General features: G+C 41.7%; 1 protein-coding gene across 9 annotated transcripts; it reads left to right on the top strand.

The window, feature by feature from the left end:
* The first annotated feature begins 115 nt into the window (after positions 1–115).
* Positions 116–16,572, top strand: BPNT1 (3'(2'), 5'-bisphosphate nucleotidase 1). Of its 9 annotated transcripts, none has more exons than XM_081123760.1 (11): positions 789–969; positions 4,597–4,731; positions 5,802–5,929; positions 7,064–7,168; positions 8,079–8,186; positions 9,274–9,322; positions 10,205–10,296; positions 12,000–12,044; positions 13,795–13,992; positions 14,948–15,053; positions 15,658–16,572. In XM_081123760.1, exons 3-11 carry the CDS (start codon positions 5,810–5,812, stop codon positions 15,804–15,806), a joined length of 972 nt encoding a protein of 323 aa, XP_080979886.1. In that variant the 5' UTR covers positions 789–969; positions 4,597–4,731; positions 5,802–5,809; the 3' UTR covers positions 15,807–16,572. The 9 variants fall into 9 exon arrangements, with proteins under 9 accessions (XP_080979885.1, XP_080979890.1, XP_080979886.1 ...); XM_081123763.1 differs by lacking the exon at positions 789–969 and adding an exon at positions 1,055–1,140; XM_081123759.1 differs by lacking the exon at positions 4,597–4,731 and having other exon boundaries at positions 116–969.
* The last annotated feature ends 1,173 nt before the right edge of the window (positions 16,573–17,745 follow it).

The following is a 17,745-nucleotide window of genomic DNA, read 5'->3' as shown; positions in this document are numbered from 1 at the left end:
CCCGAGTGGGAGTGCGCAGGCGCGCGGGGCGCGGAGGGGCGGGGCGCGCGGGCTCCCGGAGTCCCGGAGAGGGCGGCCAGCTCCGGGTCTTGGCCGCAGCCGCCGGGGGCGGGCCGGCTCCGAGGGGCGGGGCCAGAGGCGGCCGCAGCTGGGGGCTCGGGTTCCCATTGCAGCCTCACTTTTCAGCATCGGTTTTGCTCCCCTCGCAGCCCCCCGCTTGCAATACTGGGGCGGGCGGGGGGCGATCTGCTTTCTCGGGCGTATCTGCCCCCCCGCCATGTACCCACTACACAAGCTGCACAAAGTGCGCTCCTTAAATAGAAGGTTAATGCCAGCGTGGGGGGGGGGGGGAGAAAAAAAAGAAAAGACAATTTTCGTTTTTACTTTCGGCAGTGCATCCAGCAAAGCGAAACGAAACGAGAACAATCACTCATAGCGTCAGCCCGGCCAGGAGCAGAGGCCATCGCCCAGGACTTGTCGGCAGGCACATGCAAGCGCGATTCCGCCTGGGGGACGCGACCCCTCGGAGGTCACGCGGGCGCCCGCCGCCGCCGCGGGGCGCCCTCACTAACCCGGTGAACAATAGCCGTTAAGTGCGTGCGGCGGGGACCAGGGGGGCTGCGGGACTCGGGGAAAGAGCGGGACACTTTAGGAGGCAGGCGCGCCTGTCACTGCGCCCGCGGGCCACCTGCGCCAGCCGAGAGCTCGAAGAAAACCCGGAGAAGTGGAGTTTCGGCGGATCGGGGAGTCGGACGGGGACGTAGGCGACGCAGCGACGCAGCTGCTCTGCGCCTGCGCGGGATGTGCCGCCCGCGCGGGAGCTGAGGTAGGCTTGTCCCGCGGTCAGGTGACCCGCTGACCGGGCGACGGCGGCGCTGGACGCCACCGGGGACCTGTTGCTTAAGGACGCTTCCTTGGGGTGACCCCCGAAGTGTCTTTCGCCTTCGCGCCAGGCCTGTCGCCGCCGCCGTAAGTGAAGCTTCTCCGCCGCGGGTCAGGGCAAGGGCAGGTCAGGGTCGTTAATTGGGCCCCGTGACTCCACCCCCTTGGCGCGGAGATTCGGGGCGTTTTCGTTCAGAAAAGAGGGGCGTCCGTCTGTCTGGTCCCGACTGCAGACAGTCCTGTTTCGGACCCAGATCCGTGAGTGGCAGCGTTTTCCTTGCGGAAGGGAGATTTTTATTTGCGCGCTCCGGGGCCTTGATGGCTCCATCCTGTGGGAGCAACCTGGGCGGCGGGGTGGAGCGCCCCCCAGATCTCACATTTCAGATGAAATCTCTGTAAAATCACAGACCTTCCCGCCGTCTTTTCCGACACATTGTGTCGACTCGCTCGGTGTATTTACGTGTCCCTGAGAATATAGACGTCAGGTGCTGGTTCAGAGCACGCGCGCGTGTTACTTGTAATGCGACTTTCATAACCCCCTGCGCTTTTTTTTAATGCGATTTTTATAAACCCCTCCGCTTCTTTTTAATGCGATTTTTATAACCCCTCCGCTTCTTTTTAATGCGATTTTTATAACTCCCTTCGCCGCCGCATCCGGGCCGACTGTCCCCTCCTCGCCGGCCTCACCCATGGAACAGGCCTTTTTCGCCTTTTTTTTTTAATTCGCATTTCTTTTCGTCGTTAGTGAACTTGAGCGCTTCATGTATTTACCAGTCAGGCCTTTTTTTTTTTTTTCCCCTCCTAGGAACTGCCCTGTTCGTGTCCTTTGCTCATTTTTTTATTGGGGTGGTTCATCTCTTACCTAGCGGTATATAAAAGCCCTTTTATGGAACGAAAAATGAGCTCGTGTATCCAAGTATGTGATACACATTTTTTTTTTTCCCCGCCACTCTCTCATTTTTGGTCAGTCGTCTTCTCGCATTGTTAATGGGATTTTGACTAGCCAGATGTTTTCATTTTTATGCAGTCAAGTTTATCAGTATATATATATATATATATATATACGTATATATATATATATACGTATATATATATATTTTGTAATGGGTTCTTGGTTTTTGTCATGTTTAGAAGTCCTTTACCAGATTTCTAAAGCGTTTCCACCCAAGTCCTTTTCCTGTGCTTTTATAGTTTCATTCTTTGCTTTTGAAACCATGCACTGATCTAGAGTTTGTATTCATATAACGAATGCAAAAAGGATCCGACATTTAAGGAAAACATTACCGATGGCCGGGCCGCCTTTTATGCATAATTAACTGTCCCCCGTGATTTGAAATGGCAGCTTTATTCTGTTTGGATCTAGCTCTGGAATTTATTTGATTCCGTTGATCTGTCTCTCTCATTCTGCCCAGGGCTAAACTGTTCTAATTACCATAATTTTATGTCCTATTTTGGTGACTGGTAAGGAGAGTATCTCTGTTCATTGTTCTTTTTTTCAGAATTTGCTCTGTTATGCTCGCATTTTTATATTTCTAAGTGACCTTGAACTTTGGCATCATTTAGCCAGGCTCCCAAGATAAATCTCAGTATTTTGATCGTGAACTCATTAGTCCTCATATGCTCGCCACCTTTATACAGAATTCAAACTCTCCCAGGCTATGGAAAAAAAACAAAAGGGATCATTTGATTCCTGATATTTTTATTATTCTGAGCTAGCCATGTTGGCGGCTGTAAAGATTTCTCGAAAGATGGGACGTTAGTTTGATTACTTTCAGTGTCATTCAACCTTTTTTCATGCGTACTCTAAGCCTCAAGCCCAGAATATGGTTTAAAAGAAGCTGTACTGCGACTCAGGGTCATATTGGTTATCGCAGTACATCCTCAGGGTCAAAATAATGTTGCCAAAGCTCCAGGAGTTTTTTAGCCAGTGTAATCCAGTGCTTACCTTGTGCCGGGGGCCTGCTGTAAGTGCTTTATGTGTGCTTCTCATGTAACGATTGCAACAACGCTGTGCTTTAGGTGCTACTGTTAGCTCCATTTTACAGATTGAGGCACAGAGAGTTTAAGTGGCTTTCCTAGGGTCACCCAGCTAATATGTGCCAGAGCCATGATTTCGACACAGGCAGTTGGCTCCAATGCCTGTGTCTTTAACCACCAAGCTCGTTTTGAGTAAGATTCCAGAAGGTAGGTCAGTTTCCCTCACTGCATGGCATTGTTCTAATTGTGCCCAGGTGTCATTTACCTTTGAGCCTGGTAAGCAAAGGGTAGTGTTTTAGGACCCAGAGGGGGTGTAGATGGTAGAGAGGGAAGTAGGGGGAGTTTAATCTGAACTGCTGTAAGGAAGTTCACTTACTGGCAGCTTTTTGGCGTTGCTCTGTATCCACCTGTACTGGGAACAGGTAATTCTCATTTGGAGTCTGGGAAGAGTCACAATTAAAAAGGCTAACAGGAAACTCTTTTACAGATTTTGCATTTTGATAATATAATTAGCTACATTTTCTTTATACAAAGAGCCAAAATTGTATTTGTTTGTTTACAAGATATGTAAGAAGAATATTAGGGCTAGGGGGATGGTAATATTTTATTACTAAAGCAGTTTGGACCAAAGAAATACTTAAGAGAAAATGGCAGAAACATTTTCCTATTTGTCAGCTAAACGTGATTTACAGGATCTCTTTGTAAATCTTGTGTACTTTGCACCAAACCTGATTTTCTACATTCACATAAAACTGCTGTTAGCTTTCAATTATGAAGAAAGCCTACAGGTTTTCCCTTGGAAGAAAATACTGTGGGCTTGGCAAACCGAAAGGGAAGTGGTTTAGTTATATACAGAGCTTGGCAAATCTGGAGTGATTTCTCAGCTGGTTCAAAGGTAGATGATACCTGTGAAGAGTTAGAACACCACCGCAGGGCGAGGGAAACTGGTCTGCCTCCCACAAATGCCATCGTCTAGGAGATGGGGACTGAATGTGGGTATCAACAGAGTAAAATAGCCTCAGGGGTTAAGACATCTGGGTAGCAGTGATTAGTTGCCTGAACACTGCCTTTTCTAGTACAGAATAAATCAGGTGTCTGGCTGGTCGTGGATATAAGGGAGCAGAGAGTAAGGCCAGCTGGGTGTTTGCTAAATTATTTCCCCTGTTATCCGTGGAGGTGTTCCTGAAATAGTAGTTACCATAGCCCGTTTTTCCAGGGGCAACACCTCGTATGCCAGGAAAGTGAGGGTAGCCTGGTTAGGATGTAATAAGGTAAACAGAACTGGAATACATTGGCACCCAGTTACTTTTTAGTTTGCATTTCAGTTTCAATTGTGTCTTCCTTCTGAACTGTTTCGAATGGCTTCCTTGTTGCTTGTCTCCTTGATGTTCAGAATCCCTGTGGATGGTAGAAAAAAGATGTAAAGAGGCTAAAAGGCACATCTAAGCAAATACGCAGTCAGAAATTAGTGGTAGGATGGTGACTATTGCTGAATTGAGGTCTGTCGTGTCTACATCGTGTTCCTTTCTTGCATGGAAATAATGTTGACTTGATTTGATTAGAGTCGGGGAGACTTTTTGTCATAGGTTGGTTCCCCATAAGTACTCTGAGACAGACATAAAGTACAGGAGGTTTATGGGGGGTGTGTTCTTGGGATCACTTGTGGGAGGGAAGGGAAGGAGGCAAGAATGCACAGGGAGAGGGGGAGACGTTTGCCATGATGCCATGTCCCTTAAGGCCTCAGCGGACCCCACTGGGCATTCGGAAGCTAGGATGGCCTGTCAGAGTTGGGACAGCAGCCCAGTCGGAGTGGAGAGAGGCCCTTGCATCCCCTTGTTGACCAGTTTCAGGTGAAGTGGCTCTTCTCGGCAGGTAAATTCCCAAAGAAAGGTGACAGCTCAAGGCCACCCATTGGCAACATTCAGCAGCTGAGGAAATAAGTCCTTCAGTCCCTCAGGGAATCTGGGTGGTGCATCCCAGCCTCAGAGTAGCCACTAAGATCGCAGGATGTGACTTTGTATTCTCAAAGATGGACCTTTTTGATCCTAAAGGCTGTTTACCCCATATTTTTCTGCTGGGGCCAGAAGCTACTCTGACACCCATTACTTTTCTGCATGATTGGTCTTTACTCCCATTAGTTATGCTGCTTGTTCTCTTGATGTGGCTACTGATGAGGATGGTGGCAAATAATCAGGTGAAATTTCATTTAATCTCTAAAGGAATGTTCACTGATTTTTCAGAAACTAATTGTAATCACGTGCAATCCCTCCCCTTTTTAACTGCTCCACACATATGCCCACATCCCTTATGCTATTCATACCTCTCTTGGCACTTACCAGTTTTATGTTACAGATTTTAAATTTCTTTCTTTCTTTTTTTTTTTTTAATATGTTTTTATTGATTTCAGAGAGAGGAAGGGAGAGGGAGATAGAAACATCAATGATGAGGGAGTCATTGATCGGCTGCCTCCTGCACGCCCCCTACGGGGGATCCAGCCTGCAACCCCGGGCTCATGCCCTCACCAAGAATTGAACCGTGACCTGCTGGTTGGTTCATTGGTTGATGCTCCACGCTGGCTGGGCTAGACTTTAAGTTTCAGTATTTTATTCCCAACCTACCCAAATATTAGCTCTTCAAGCACATATATATTTTCAGGCCCTGAAGCACCTTCCACAGTCTTTGCACGTTACACACTTCATACGTAAAACTTTTTCACGTGCTCATAGGCCTCGCACCATCTGCAGAGAAATAAAACTATAGAATTTATTGAGAGCAAATACTGAAATGGAGTTTTTTCCCAAGTCTCTTTTTAAGAATCTATACAGTTAATTGGAGCAGTCCCAAGTAAGCACACAATAAATACATTTTGAATTGAACTTGAGTAAATAAAACCAGTAATTGGCTTTGAAAGTAACATATCATTTCTCTCCATTTCCCTTTAGGGCTTACCATGGCTTCTGGTCACACCGTGTTGATGCGGTTGGTAGCCTCAGCATATTCTATTGCTCAAAAGGCAGGAACAATAGTCAGACGTGTTATAGCTGAAGGAGACCTGGGTATCGTGGAGAAGGTACTGAAAAATCTCCTCTTATTCCATACCAACTTCAGTTTTGTTCCTTGTATAGCTCAAGGATGTAATCGTCTGGACGGACTTTAATAGCTGAAATAACCAATGGCTCCCTTATGGGGATTGCAGAATGGTGAGGTCTGGCACTGTGTTGGCAGAAAGAGCAGGAAATGTTTATCCTAGAGAAGAAAGGAGTTGGGATAGTTTCCCTCATATAGTTAAATGGCTGTCAATATGTCTGTTTTCCTCTTCAGAGGTTTCATTCAATAGATATTCAAAGAGCACCTACTGTGCGCCAGATGTAATTCTTTAGGGCATAAAACAAAGATCTCTGCCTGGGTGGCACTACACTTGAGCAGAATAGGACTCTGCACTGAGATAAGCACCAAACCTCAGTGTGGCACAGAAGAGTTGATTTTCATGATCATTCCCGATCTCATTACAAAGCATTTAAAAAATCCCACTGTTTAAGTTCATATAATCTGTAAATTCACCTAATCAGGCGTATTGAGTTACAACATGTCATAATTCTCTGAAAGGAAACTAACAAAGGAGGTTATGGCTGTCAATTCTAAGATTTTTCATGTCTCTCACTAGCATGACTGTCTGATATGTGGATTGAGTGCCATAGGTGGGCTATGTATTAAATATTATGGTTGTTCATTTTTCATTTCAGAAATAGGAATTTTTTTTCTATACCCCAAGGAATTGTCTGAGGGCCCCTTGAATTACTAGGATTAGGATTAGTGAGTGACAGTCATGGGAGAATCCATGTAAGGAATACCTTTCAAGTAACTCAAGATACAGTTTTTTAGCTTTGATTGCCTGCCTTGAATAAGTTATGAATTTTCTGTCTCTTAACCTGTTTAAGCAAAAGATTGATCTAGAGATCTTATGAAAGGAATTTCTGAACCGGGGAGAAAATGTTCTCATAATTTAAAAGCTCCCTTCCAAACTTTTACCACCATAAATCCCATGAGGAAAACCAAGCCAAGAAATGAGTTGACTCATTTGGTGTTAAGTTCCCTGAGTCTAAAAACAGATAGTGTCATTCAAATGATATACACACTCATGCCTTAGGAATCAGAAGACAACATTTCCTGTGAGCTCTGCTAAAATTTGGGTTCTTTGTTGCAGACCTCTCCAACCGACCTGCAGACCAAAGCCGACCGGCTGGTACAGATGAGCATATGCTCCTCACTGGCACGGAAATTCCCCAAGCTAACGATTATAGGGGAAGAGGTAAGACTTGTCAGGGATGCAATATTTATTTATTTAAAATATGTTTTTATTGATTTCAGAGAGAGGAACGGAGAGGGAGAGAGAGATAGAAACATTAATGATGAGAGAGAGCCATTGATCAGCTGCCTCTTGCATGCTCCCTGCTGGGGATAGAGCCCGAAACCCTGGCATGTGCCCTGACAGGGAATCAAACTGTCATCTCCTGGTTCACAGGTCGATGCTTAACCACTGAGCCACACCGGCCAGGCTATTATATTTATTTAAATGCCTGTTTACCATATGGCTGTATAATTGCCACTTTAATGATTTATATATCACTATTATGATTTCAAGCATTATATCTAGTAGTTTAACGCAAAAATAGTTATGTTCCTTGGACTTGAAGGGAATGTCTGATTGTGAAATATTTGGGTCCGTTTCTAGATCAGATGTCTCCATACTTGACCATCGAAGACATGGTTACCGTTACAATATTCAGCACATAAACTATAAAATGGGCAGAGTTCTAGAACTTTAGAATGAAACGGATTTTGTCTCTGTTTATTTGTTTTTAAGTTAGGCTTATTTACATGCTTGCATGCTTGTCCAAAGACTCTACCACTGTGAAAGTGAAGGAATTGGCATCTCATGTAATCGAGAGAGATGGCAGGACCACTTAATTCTGAAAAGCTGATAACACTTAAAAATTCTTTTCTTTCTAACTATTCAGGATAACAAAGTTGGGACTCTCCGTAATCGGCTTTGGTGAGCCCTGTCTGGTCCTGTAAACAAGTTTGTTCAGTTTGCTTTAAAGCTGCAAACATAAATGGCAGGAATAGTGAAAACCGATGCTGCGGATTTCTCCCGTTACTGACACGAAGGTACTCGGTAGACACTCAGCAGCTTCAGTAACCAGTGTTCTCTGCTGTAGGATCTGCCTTGCGAAGAAGTGGATCAAGAGCTGATCGAAGATGGTCAGTGGGAGGAAATACTCAGGAAACCGTGCCCTTCAGAGTACAGCACGATTAAAGAGGAAGACGTATGATCTGCATCATTGCTTAACTCTCTGTTGATCTTTGGTTGTTTGGTTGTGGGGGTTTTTTACCATAGTAAGGAAATAAAATTTGCCTATAATGATGAAAAGCTGGTAGTTATAGAATAGAGGCAAGCAGGAACTTGAAAACTTTCAGAGCCAATGTAGAGTCTCAGGCCACCATATGGAATGTCTGACTTGTAATGGAGAGTTTAGTTTCATATGCCATTGGATTCTTCTCCACGCTAAAGCTATTATTACAAATCCATTTAGGGAGAAAATCTAACTTTTTATTTAGTAGATTCAGTAGTAAAACATTTCATTGGCAATTGGACCTGAAACGAGATGAAACCAATCACTACCATATATTTTTGAAAGGTCATAAAAATCACCTTGCTTAATACTTTATATAGTTGCTTAAATTAAATCTGTGACTTCAGATAACTATACTTCTTTAATTTTCTACTTTTAGTTGTGTAACCCACATTTATCGTATGCTTACTGTGAATAAGGCGCTTTGCTCTGGGGTATGAAGGATACAAAGAGAGTGAGATGTGGTGGTGTCTTTCATCAGAAGTAGCCTCCCTGACAAATTCACATCCTGTTATCATTGTAGTGGCTAGTGGCTACATGACCTGAATCATGTTAAAAGTCCTAAGTCGAGGGGCTTCTTTTTCTGTCTACTGTCAGCTGTATAAACTGTTTATTTTTATTTGCCACATACAAACGGTGACCTTAAGTCAACCAGACTGTCATTTCTTAAATCAACACAGCATTTTGGTGCTACTTTAAAGCTTCTTCAGATCACCACATGGAGCTCTGTGTTTATGGGACTGTGTTTAGTGTTCACCAGGGAAGCACTTCATTTTTAAAATTTTTATGTCAGACTTTTCTCCAATTTAATGGACTTTTTCCATGATTAAAAACAATGAGTTTCCTTTTACTGTCACAAAATTGATGACATCAGTGTAAGCCATCCATAATATAATTTCAAAAATGAGGGGGGAAAAAGAGTAGTTTTGGTTAGTCTAATTAAATCTATTTTAAAAAATATTTTGTTGGCTTAATTTGGATATTTCCTTTTATCTTTTAGCTTGTGGTCTGGGTCGATCCTCTGGATGGTACCAAGGAGTACACTGAAGGTTGATATATCTTTCTCATATGATGAGTATAAACATTCAGCATTTCATATGTTGTGTGAAAAGCTGGTATTATGTTTTATGTCTGTGTCCTAAAGCTGTATGTGTGCCCGTCCCAGCTAACTGTTGTTATATATCAGTGATTGTCAAGATAGAGAGAAAACTCATCTCCTTCCAGTACCTCCCACAAGTAATCTACCAGCCCTACACTTCTAACGTCCCTTACATGAGAATAACTAACATTAAGCCAATGTTACCAGACTGAACCCTCAGCTTTGTGGGGTAGAACCCCGATGAGAAGCACAGCTATACTGCCCTTGGTCTGGTAGGAGCCAGAGTTTTAGGTTTTAGGAGCACAGCATAAGCTTTGGGTTTTATTTCTGAAATAAACATCTACATAGGGTTTCTTATGTTGGTTCTCAGCTTCATGGCTTAAAAAAGAAAAATTCTCTAATGCTGCTTGATGGTCCCTGGGCCCCACATTGAGAAACCTTCCTTTAGAGCCTTAGAATGCAAATCTAGAGAGTAATCCTGGAATAGACAGTGATCCAGCAGGCAAAAGTGAGTTGGATGGTGGCACAAGGGGCACAGAGGGATCTAATGATACTGGCCTTGGAGTTATGGCAGTTTATTTAATTAGTTTTCAAAGTATACTAATGAGACCATGTGTATCAATTCAGGTAAGTGGCCATAGACCCCACTTCTCTCTCTGGTTAGCTCTCTCTTATAATTGGTGAATTTTGCCAGAAGTTGGATCGATCGTGGATGAATCATTGCAGATTCCTTACCCTTAGTGCAAAAATAACTTGTTGCAATTCGTATGTTGATGATGAGTCATAACATGAAAAAGTTATATAGTAATTGATACTAATTTCTTCTTTGTAGGTCTTCTTGACAATGTGACAGTTCTTATTGGAATTGCCTATGAAGGGAAAGCCATAGCAGGAGTTATTAACCAGCCATATTACAACTACCAGGTATTACTATAATTTACACAGTTTATTATTTTTTTATGCAAGAAGGAAAGAGTTTATTTCAAGAGGCAGCCAGATGAGGAGATGGGGAGAAATCCCAGCCCTGCTTCCCCAAGGCAGAAAAGATGATGGTTTTTAAGGAGTTTGAAAAGGAGCTTTACATGCAAAGGGAGAGGGCCTACGCAGTTCTAAGATCTGGTAAAGGGGGTTCGTGATCTGGTGTGGGGGGCAGTTTTTGCAGGATTCCTGCACCAATTCTTCCATATCGCCATGTACTTGAGGAGTCATCTCCTAATAGTATAGACTTCTTGGAGTCTCCTGGGTTTTCCTTCATGTTATCTTTAGATTCAGTCTCCTGGTTCCTGGTGTTGCAACAGATAAGCCGTGGCCCAGCGTCTCTGAACCTCAGCGGCACCTGCTCACTTTTTTTCGCCTCTTGAATCACCTCTTCTATGGGAAGCCATGTACCAGGAAATGGGGCTACTCAAGCAGGCTGCAGAGGGGTCCAGGCGTCAAGGAATGGAGGTCTCTGGCCAGTAACCAGTGAGGATGGAGGCCTCACTGTACAGCTGGCTTTCCCGCTTTCTCATGTAGACATGGGAGAGCTTGGCTGAGGCGGCCAGCAAGTAGATGTTGCCTCCAGTAGGGAGGTGGGGGCGAGGACACACAAAAATATTTTATTAGATAAATAATGATAATGTTATATGATTCCTGATATTCTCTAATCCAGTGGTTTTCAGCTTGGTTTCCAGCACATACATTCATCTTTTCAAAATACAGATTCCCACATCACACTCCAGACCTATTGAATCACAACTTCTGGGGCCACTGATACCAGGAATGTATATGTAATGCACACAGTGTATGCCTTATGACTCAAATGCAAAAGTTGGGGAATTACTGATGTGGTTCTTGAGCAGTCTGGTCATTGAGACACCTGATTTACAGGTGGTTCTTCAAGCACATTGAGGAAATGAACCATTCCAACCAGGAAAGATGCTAGCCATGTTGTTTTCCAGGTAATACTACGTAGTGCCTAAATTATAGCCAGCACTAATAACAGAACTAAATATGCTCCTGCACCCTTTTCTCTTATTTCTCTCTCTAATATAGTTGGACTTTCTACTGTACTCCCAAGAAATTCTCTTCCTTAGGAGCAAGAGATTAATGTAATTCCAAAGCAAGAATATATCATTAAGTCACATTAAATGTGAAAGGAAATTATTGAGATAAATACTTAAGGTATTTACATCAGTCTGACCTGGATAGAACTTTAGAGAAACAAAATAACCAGAGTGGGGACTCTTACTTTTGAATTTGCAGTTTGAGTTAAGAGCAAGATTAATTTCTACTTCTAAGATAAAGTTGTTTTATTCTGCCATTTGTATGATAATAACTTTATTTATAATCGTGTGCTTCTTGGGATTATTTAGCGAAACTAGTTAATGCATTACTGGTAAAGTTTCTCATATTAAGCACCCACTGGTTCTTTTAGTATGTTTATATAGTATTAATACACAGAAATAAATTTGTGCATATTATGTAACCTTTAAAATGAGTTAATACTGTTACTTAGGGGAGAGACATTTTATTTGTAGATAACTAACGCATAGCACCTTTCCATCATAAAAGGATCTGAGTGCTTAGAAGTTGTTAATCGTTTCCATCCCTTCTGAGATTAGAAAAATTGTATTCATTTTCCACAGAACAAGGAAAAGCGGAAGTTAAGGGGACACAGGAATGAAGCAAAGGTGAGGAAAATAGCTAGGGTTTGGCTCCACTAGCGATGAGGTGGGAAACCTGTGTCACCAGCTAGTGTTTGTCGAGCCCACGTTCCGGCTCACCTTCTCCTGTTCTGCTGCTCTCCTTTGTTACCTGTCCCTTCGCTGCATTCCCTTCTGTTTCCTCCCTCTCTCCATCCTTCCTTCCTTCCCTCTTGCTTATGCCTTAAAACATGTTGCAATAAGCAGAAAGTTGCTCGGCTCTGTTGGATAGTAGCCAAGGCTGAATATTCCATTTTAAATCATCATCGCCATAATAGCTGACGTTTATCGAGAGTTTACTGTATCCTGCCAGACTCAAGGGGTTCACACGCATTATCTCATTTAATACTCCCCATCGCGCATTAAGGAAACCCTTCTCCCTGTTGTAAAGAAAGGGAAACCAAAGCAAGGAACTTACCCTGGGTTGCCCAGTTTGTCGACAGCAGGTCTGGGATTCAAACCCCAGTCCAAGCTCTTACCCATTACTCTATATTGCTCTCCTGAGCTGGATGAAAGACTTTTAACAGTTAAAATTCCATTATTGCTTCTAACAGTTACTAAAACTGTTGTTGGGTCTATATCACAGCTCAGTTTCTCCCTCTGTCCACTCATGCTGCCTTCCCTCCCTTCCACAGGTATTGATCCCAGGGCACTCCTCAGTAAACACCCTACCCATCTCAGAGTCTGCTTCCCTAGGAATCCCTAGGAATCCAGCCTGCAACACCAGCCGTTTCACTATAACAATGCCCAGAGTGCTGCTGAAGGGCAAATAAGATGATGTGTTTGAAAGCATGTGACAAGTAAACTGAGGCAGTATAGTCTAATGATGAGGCTTTGAACACAGATGAGCCCAAGTTGGTTATGATCTTCTTACTTAATGATTCCAATCTCTTTTTTTCTCACCTGTAAACTAAGGTGATAATACCTACTCCATGGGGTGGTTCTGGAGATTAAATGAGATAATACATGTAAAGCACTTAGTATGGTGCCTGGTATGTGTTAAGTATTCAGTAAAATGTGTGTCTGTATGTCTATTATGTTAAATAATGCTATTTTGATGACCTTGTGCTAATCATTCTATGCATGTTTTACTTTCCATGAAATTCAGGTTATGTGTTCCTATACTAAGTGAATAGCCATAAACAATGTGGTTGAAAATTCTTAGAGCTCTGCAAAGGAGAATACAGATTCTTAGATTGCATTGTCATCATTTTAGTACCACCCTTGTGAGTAAAGTCCTTGACCTCGATCTCCATTAGCCATCCCTACCAGCCTAGTCAGTTATTCTGTCTTCATAGCAGCAAAATGCACTTTCACCATTACCTATCCTCATGTTAACTCGATCCTTACTGTTTCTCGGATATTGAGAAGTAGTGATCAGTACCTGGTGTTTCATTTCCTGGGCCCTTCAGTACCTTTGGCAAAGAGCTATTTCAGATACAATAAGGAGATTATTTGATGATTTGAAGAGGAGCCATAATTAGCATCAATTTCCTGAGGACTCCAGGGAATACCTTTGAAACCCAATTATTAACCCGAACAAGAAAGGATAATCCATTGATTCTCTAGGGAAAATTTCTTTGTCAATGGTATTGTTTTGTACTTTATAACATTCTCATGCTTTTATGTTCTAAAAATCATGATGCTGTGACAGCTAAGACAGCTAAATATTCCATTTATGGCTCACATTTCCTCCTGGTGATTATAAGCTGTACTGTTGTTTCCCCCATTTACACAGGCAGGACCAGATGCTGTGCTGGGAAGGACAATCTGGGGAGTTTTAGGCTTAGGCGCCTTTGGCTTTCAGCTGAAAGAAGTGCCTGCTGGGAAACACATTATCACCACCACCAGATCCCACAGCAACAAGCTGGTTACCGACTGCGTCACTGCCATGAACCCTGATGATGTGCTCCGAGTGGGTGGAGCAGGTAACAAGGTAGGAGTTCCTGCTCTGAAAGGCAGTTGAGTCACTGAACGAAACACTGAGCTTTTAACAAAGGTGAAATAAGAGTTTGGGAGAAGAGATTAGAGATTGTGATTTGCCATTCAAAGCACATTTCAGCAACATTCGTATTTTTAAAAAAATGTGAAGGTTGCCTCCCATACTCACCCCGACTGTGGATCGAATGGAAATCTTTTGGTGTATGGGACAACGTGCCAACCTACTGGCCAGGGCTCTTAGTCTGTGTATTTAAAATCTGAGCTTTACAGTACTATTTTACAGTTTAACCAAAAGAAAAATCACGACATACAGAATGTATCAAAACAGAAAGTAAAGAATCAAAGCTTGATAAAGCAAGTTACTGTTTTGAGTCCTGCAGTTTCTACAGGTGGCCTCAGTTTTATATGAGTGTTACAAGAATTACTAAGATGACCGTTTAGAAATTCTCATTTTGGCAGTGCAAATAATGGATATGACCCCAAAAACAAGTAACTAACTACTTGCTAGACTGACTAGTCAGCATCACACATCTGTTAGGACTTACTGCAGTTTAATACATTGTTGTCCTCATTGATATTGCTCTATCCTTTGTATAATAATGGTCAGTTGCTTCAAGATTAAACAACTTTATTTTTTACAGTAAATATATGTTGCTTTTACAGTAAGAAAGAAAAACGTAAAAAAAACCTATTTTACCTAACTTGGACTATGGGGACTGTTCAGATATCCTTCTCGTAGCTTACTGACCACTTTCCCCCCTCGGATATTATTGTGCACATATTCTGTATGTCTCTTCATAATAGTCTTGTCATTTAAACCTGCTAAAGGCTTTCACCTAAGCAGAGTCTAACAGGAGTTGAAATATATTTGATAGAAACAAGCCATTTTCTCTTAGTTTTACCTCATTTGTTTCATGGTTGAGAGATAATTATTGCCTTTAACTTTCCAGATTATTCAGCTGATTGAAGGCAAAGCCTCTGCCTATGTGTTTGCAAGTCCTGGGTGTAAGAAGTGGGATACTTGTGCTCCAGAAGTTATCTTACATGCTGTGGGAGGTTAGTCCATTTTATTTCAGGGGATGACAGTTTTTATATTATGCTAATACCACTTTACCTAGGCTCCTAGGATGTTTTGATTTTTTTATCCTATTTTTATTCCTATCACATTATTTTACCAGTACCTCATTAACATATTACATGATGAGGAAGTTAAATTCAGCACCGTCCATTCTCATTAGAATGGTAAGTGAAACTATAATAGTTACATTTTATGAACATACTTCACTTAGACTCTTACCAAATCAAGTGTTAATGTCAAACAGTAGAGTAAAGAAAGCATTTTTGAAAATAGGAATAGAGATGATGAAGTATAACCACCTGGAAAAGTAAGCAACTCAGGAGAAGTGAATTGATACTGATAGGTATAAACTGAAATGCTAAATGTAATTATTTTAATCCGAAGGGAAAAATAATGTTTTATCCTGCAGTTAGTTAACATTGCTCTGTAGTCTTAGATTTCAAGGTAATTAACACTTAACCCTTATCTTCCTTACCCAGAATTAATTGGATATTATTGCATAGGGAAGCAAGAGGCCTTAAAAATGATGCACTGTAATGGCAGAATCAGACATTAATGGTGTACTGGTGTTTTTTTCTGTAGGCAAGTTAACCGATGTCCATGGAAACGGCCTTCAGTATAACAAGGAGGTGAAGCACATGAACTCCGCTGGGGTCCTGGCCTCCCTGAGGAATCATGACTACTACGCAAGTCGAGTTCCTGAATCTGTTAAAAATGCACTCGTTCCTTAAAGGAACATCTCGCTGACTTAGCCAAGAGAAGGACAGCTGCAGGAAGAGGAGGAGAGAGGAGAGGTAACCATGTTCTCAAGGTCTCAGCCCTGGATCAGGAGATCCTTGAAGTTGATCCTGACACTAAGGAAATGCCGAAACTCTTGACTCAGGCAGTCTGTCCAACCTGTAGGTCACTCAGCCTACCATTGGAATGAATTTCAAAACACCCCATGGAGCCATTTGAATCTTTCTGCAGCTCTGCAATATTATCAATAAACCACAAACAATCTAAAAAAAATGCACTGGTTCTTTAAAGGAACATCTCATTGACAGCTAGGAGAAGGGCTTGGTTCTCAAAATAATACTGTTTAAGAACAATTGGGTGTAATTAGAGCTTCTTATTGATCAGTGATTTATTTCTAGGTACTTAGGAGTAGAAAATAGATTTTTAAAACCGTGATTAATCAGCCAGACCAATGTTGAGAATTGGAGAATCTGTAAAGTCTGTCACATTTCATTCCCCCCTCTTATTGGGAGAAATGAAAGAAAGGTTTAGTCTCAACTGACTGTCTCAGTCAGTTGTTTAATCAACATTCCTATTGTATAAACCAGACTTCTTTAGGGCACAGAAGCACAAGTTGTTACCTGAATCTCATTCTTGTTTTCACAGTAATTTTTAAAATTTTCCTGTTATGAATACACAGAAATTATATATGTCCTTATGTATGTTGATGAAACAGATTTATGGAGAAATTGCCTCTTTATAATAAATTATTTCATTCTAGCTGGTCTCTGTCCAATGCTTTATTTTACTTTTTGTTTTTAAATTACAGTTGACATACATTTTATATTAGTTTCAGGTGTACAACATAGTGATTAGACATTTAAACAATTTACGAAGTGATCACCCCTATAAGGCTAGTACCCATCTGACTTTCCAGTGCTTTTACATAAAATTTTCTGTGGTTGAATTAACAAAGTGGCTGAAATTAATCATTCCCAAACCCAACTGCATCTCAGAATCACCTAGGAAGCTTTTCAAAAATAGTCACAGGCTCCATCACAGCAATTTTGACTCTGTATATTTTAAGAAGACTACTCCAGGGATTTGCTAATTACTAAAATTCAGGACTCACTAGATAAGATAGTTTAGTATAATCTTACAGAGCATAAAAGAATCCAACAAGATAGTGGCACCAGGACTCTTAACACTATGTCTTGCTTTCCTGAAAGCAGGTTTCTATGTGTGTACCACAGTTTGCACTCTTTTTACAAGTCATTTTTTATTGATGACATCCATTTTTTTGATTCCATTTTCTCAAAAATCAACAAAAATAACTAGGATGCACTGAGTGAGAGAGATGGAAATAAATGATCTCAAAAGTTAAAATCTAGCAATGATATTTAAATGAGAAAATTAGCCCTATGAAATCTTGTATGGGTCAAGACAAGGGTAAATTAATACATGCAAGTCTTAACATTGGATAACTAGAGAACAACTTGTGTTGTTTTACGATCTACGCAAGTCAGCAGTTTACTGAACTCATGTGGTGCAATAGCATTGTAATGGGCGACATTAAGTGTTGCGTGCTTCTGCTTGCACTCTGTCCTGATGGCAGTGTACCCAGAACATTGTGTTTAGCTCTTGAGTATCACATTATAAAAGGCACATTGACTAACAGGAGTGTATTTGGAAAAGGGGAGTCCAGGCAAACAACGCCAGGGCAGGGGCTTTTAGCAGTAACGCCTTTTACCAATACATCCTTTCTTTAAAAGATTTTTTTCCCCATTTTTTATTTTAAAGCGTTTTTTCAATTACAGATTACATTTACTATTATTTAGTGTTAGTGTCAGGCGTAGTGGTTCAACAATCCTAGACTTGACAAAGTGTGTTCTCCCTGATGTTTCCAGCACGAACTGGCACCGTACATATTGTTACAATATTACTGACTATTCC

This window comes from Miniopterus schreibersii (genome assembly GCF_964146895.1).
Source record: "Miniopterus schreibersii genome assembly, chromosome: 21".
In the NCBI taxonomy this organism is placed as follows: Eukaryota; Metazoa; Chordata; class Mammalia; order Chiroptera; family Miniopteridae; genus Miniopterus; species Miniopterus schreibersii.
Note: the sequence above shows the minus strand (reverse complement) of the source record. Positions and strands in the feature narration are given on the sequence as shown.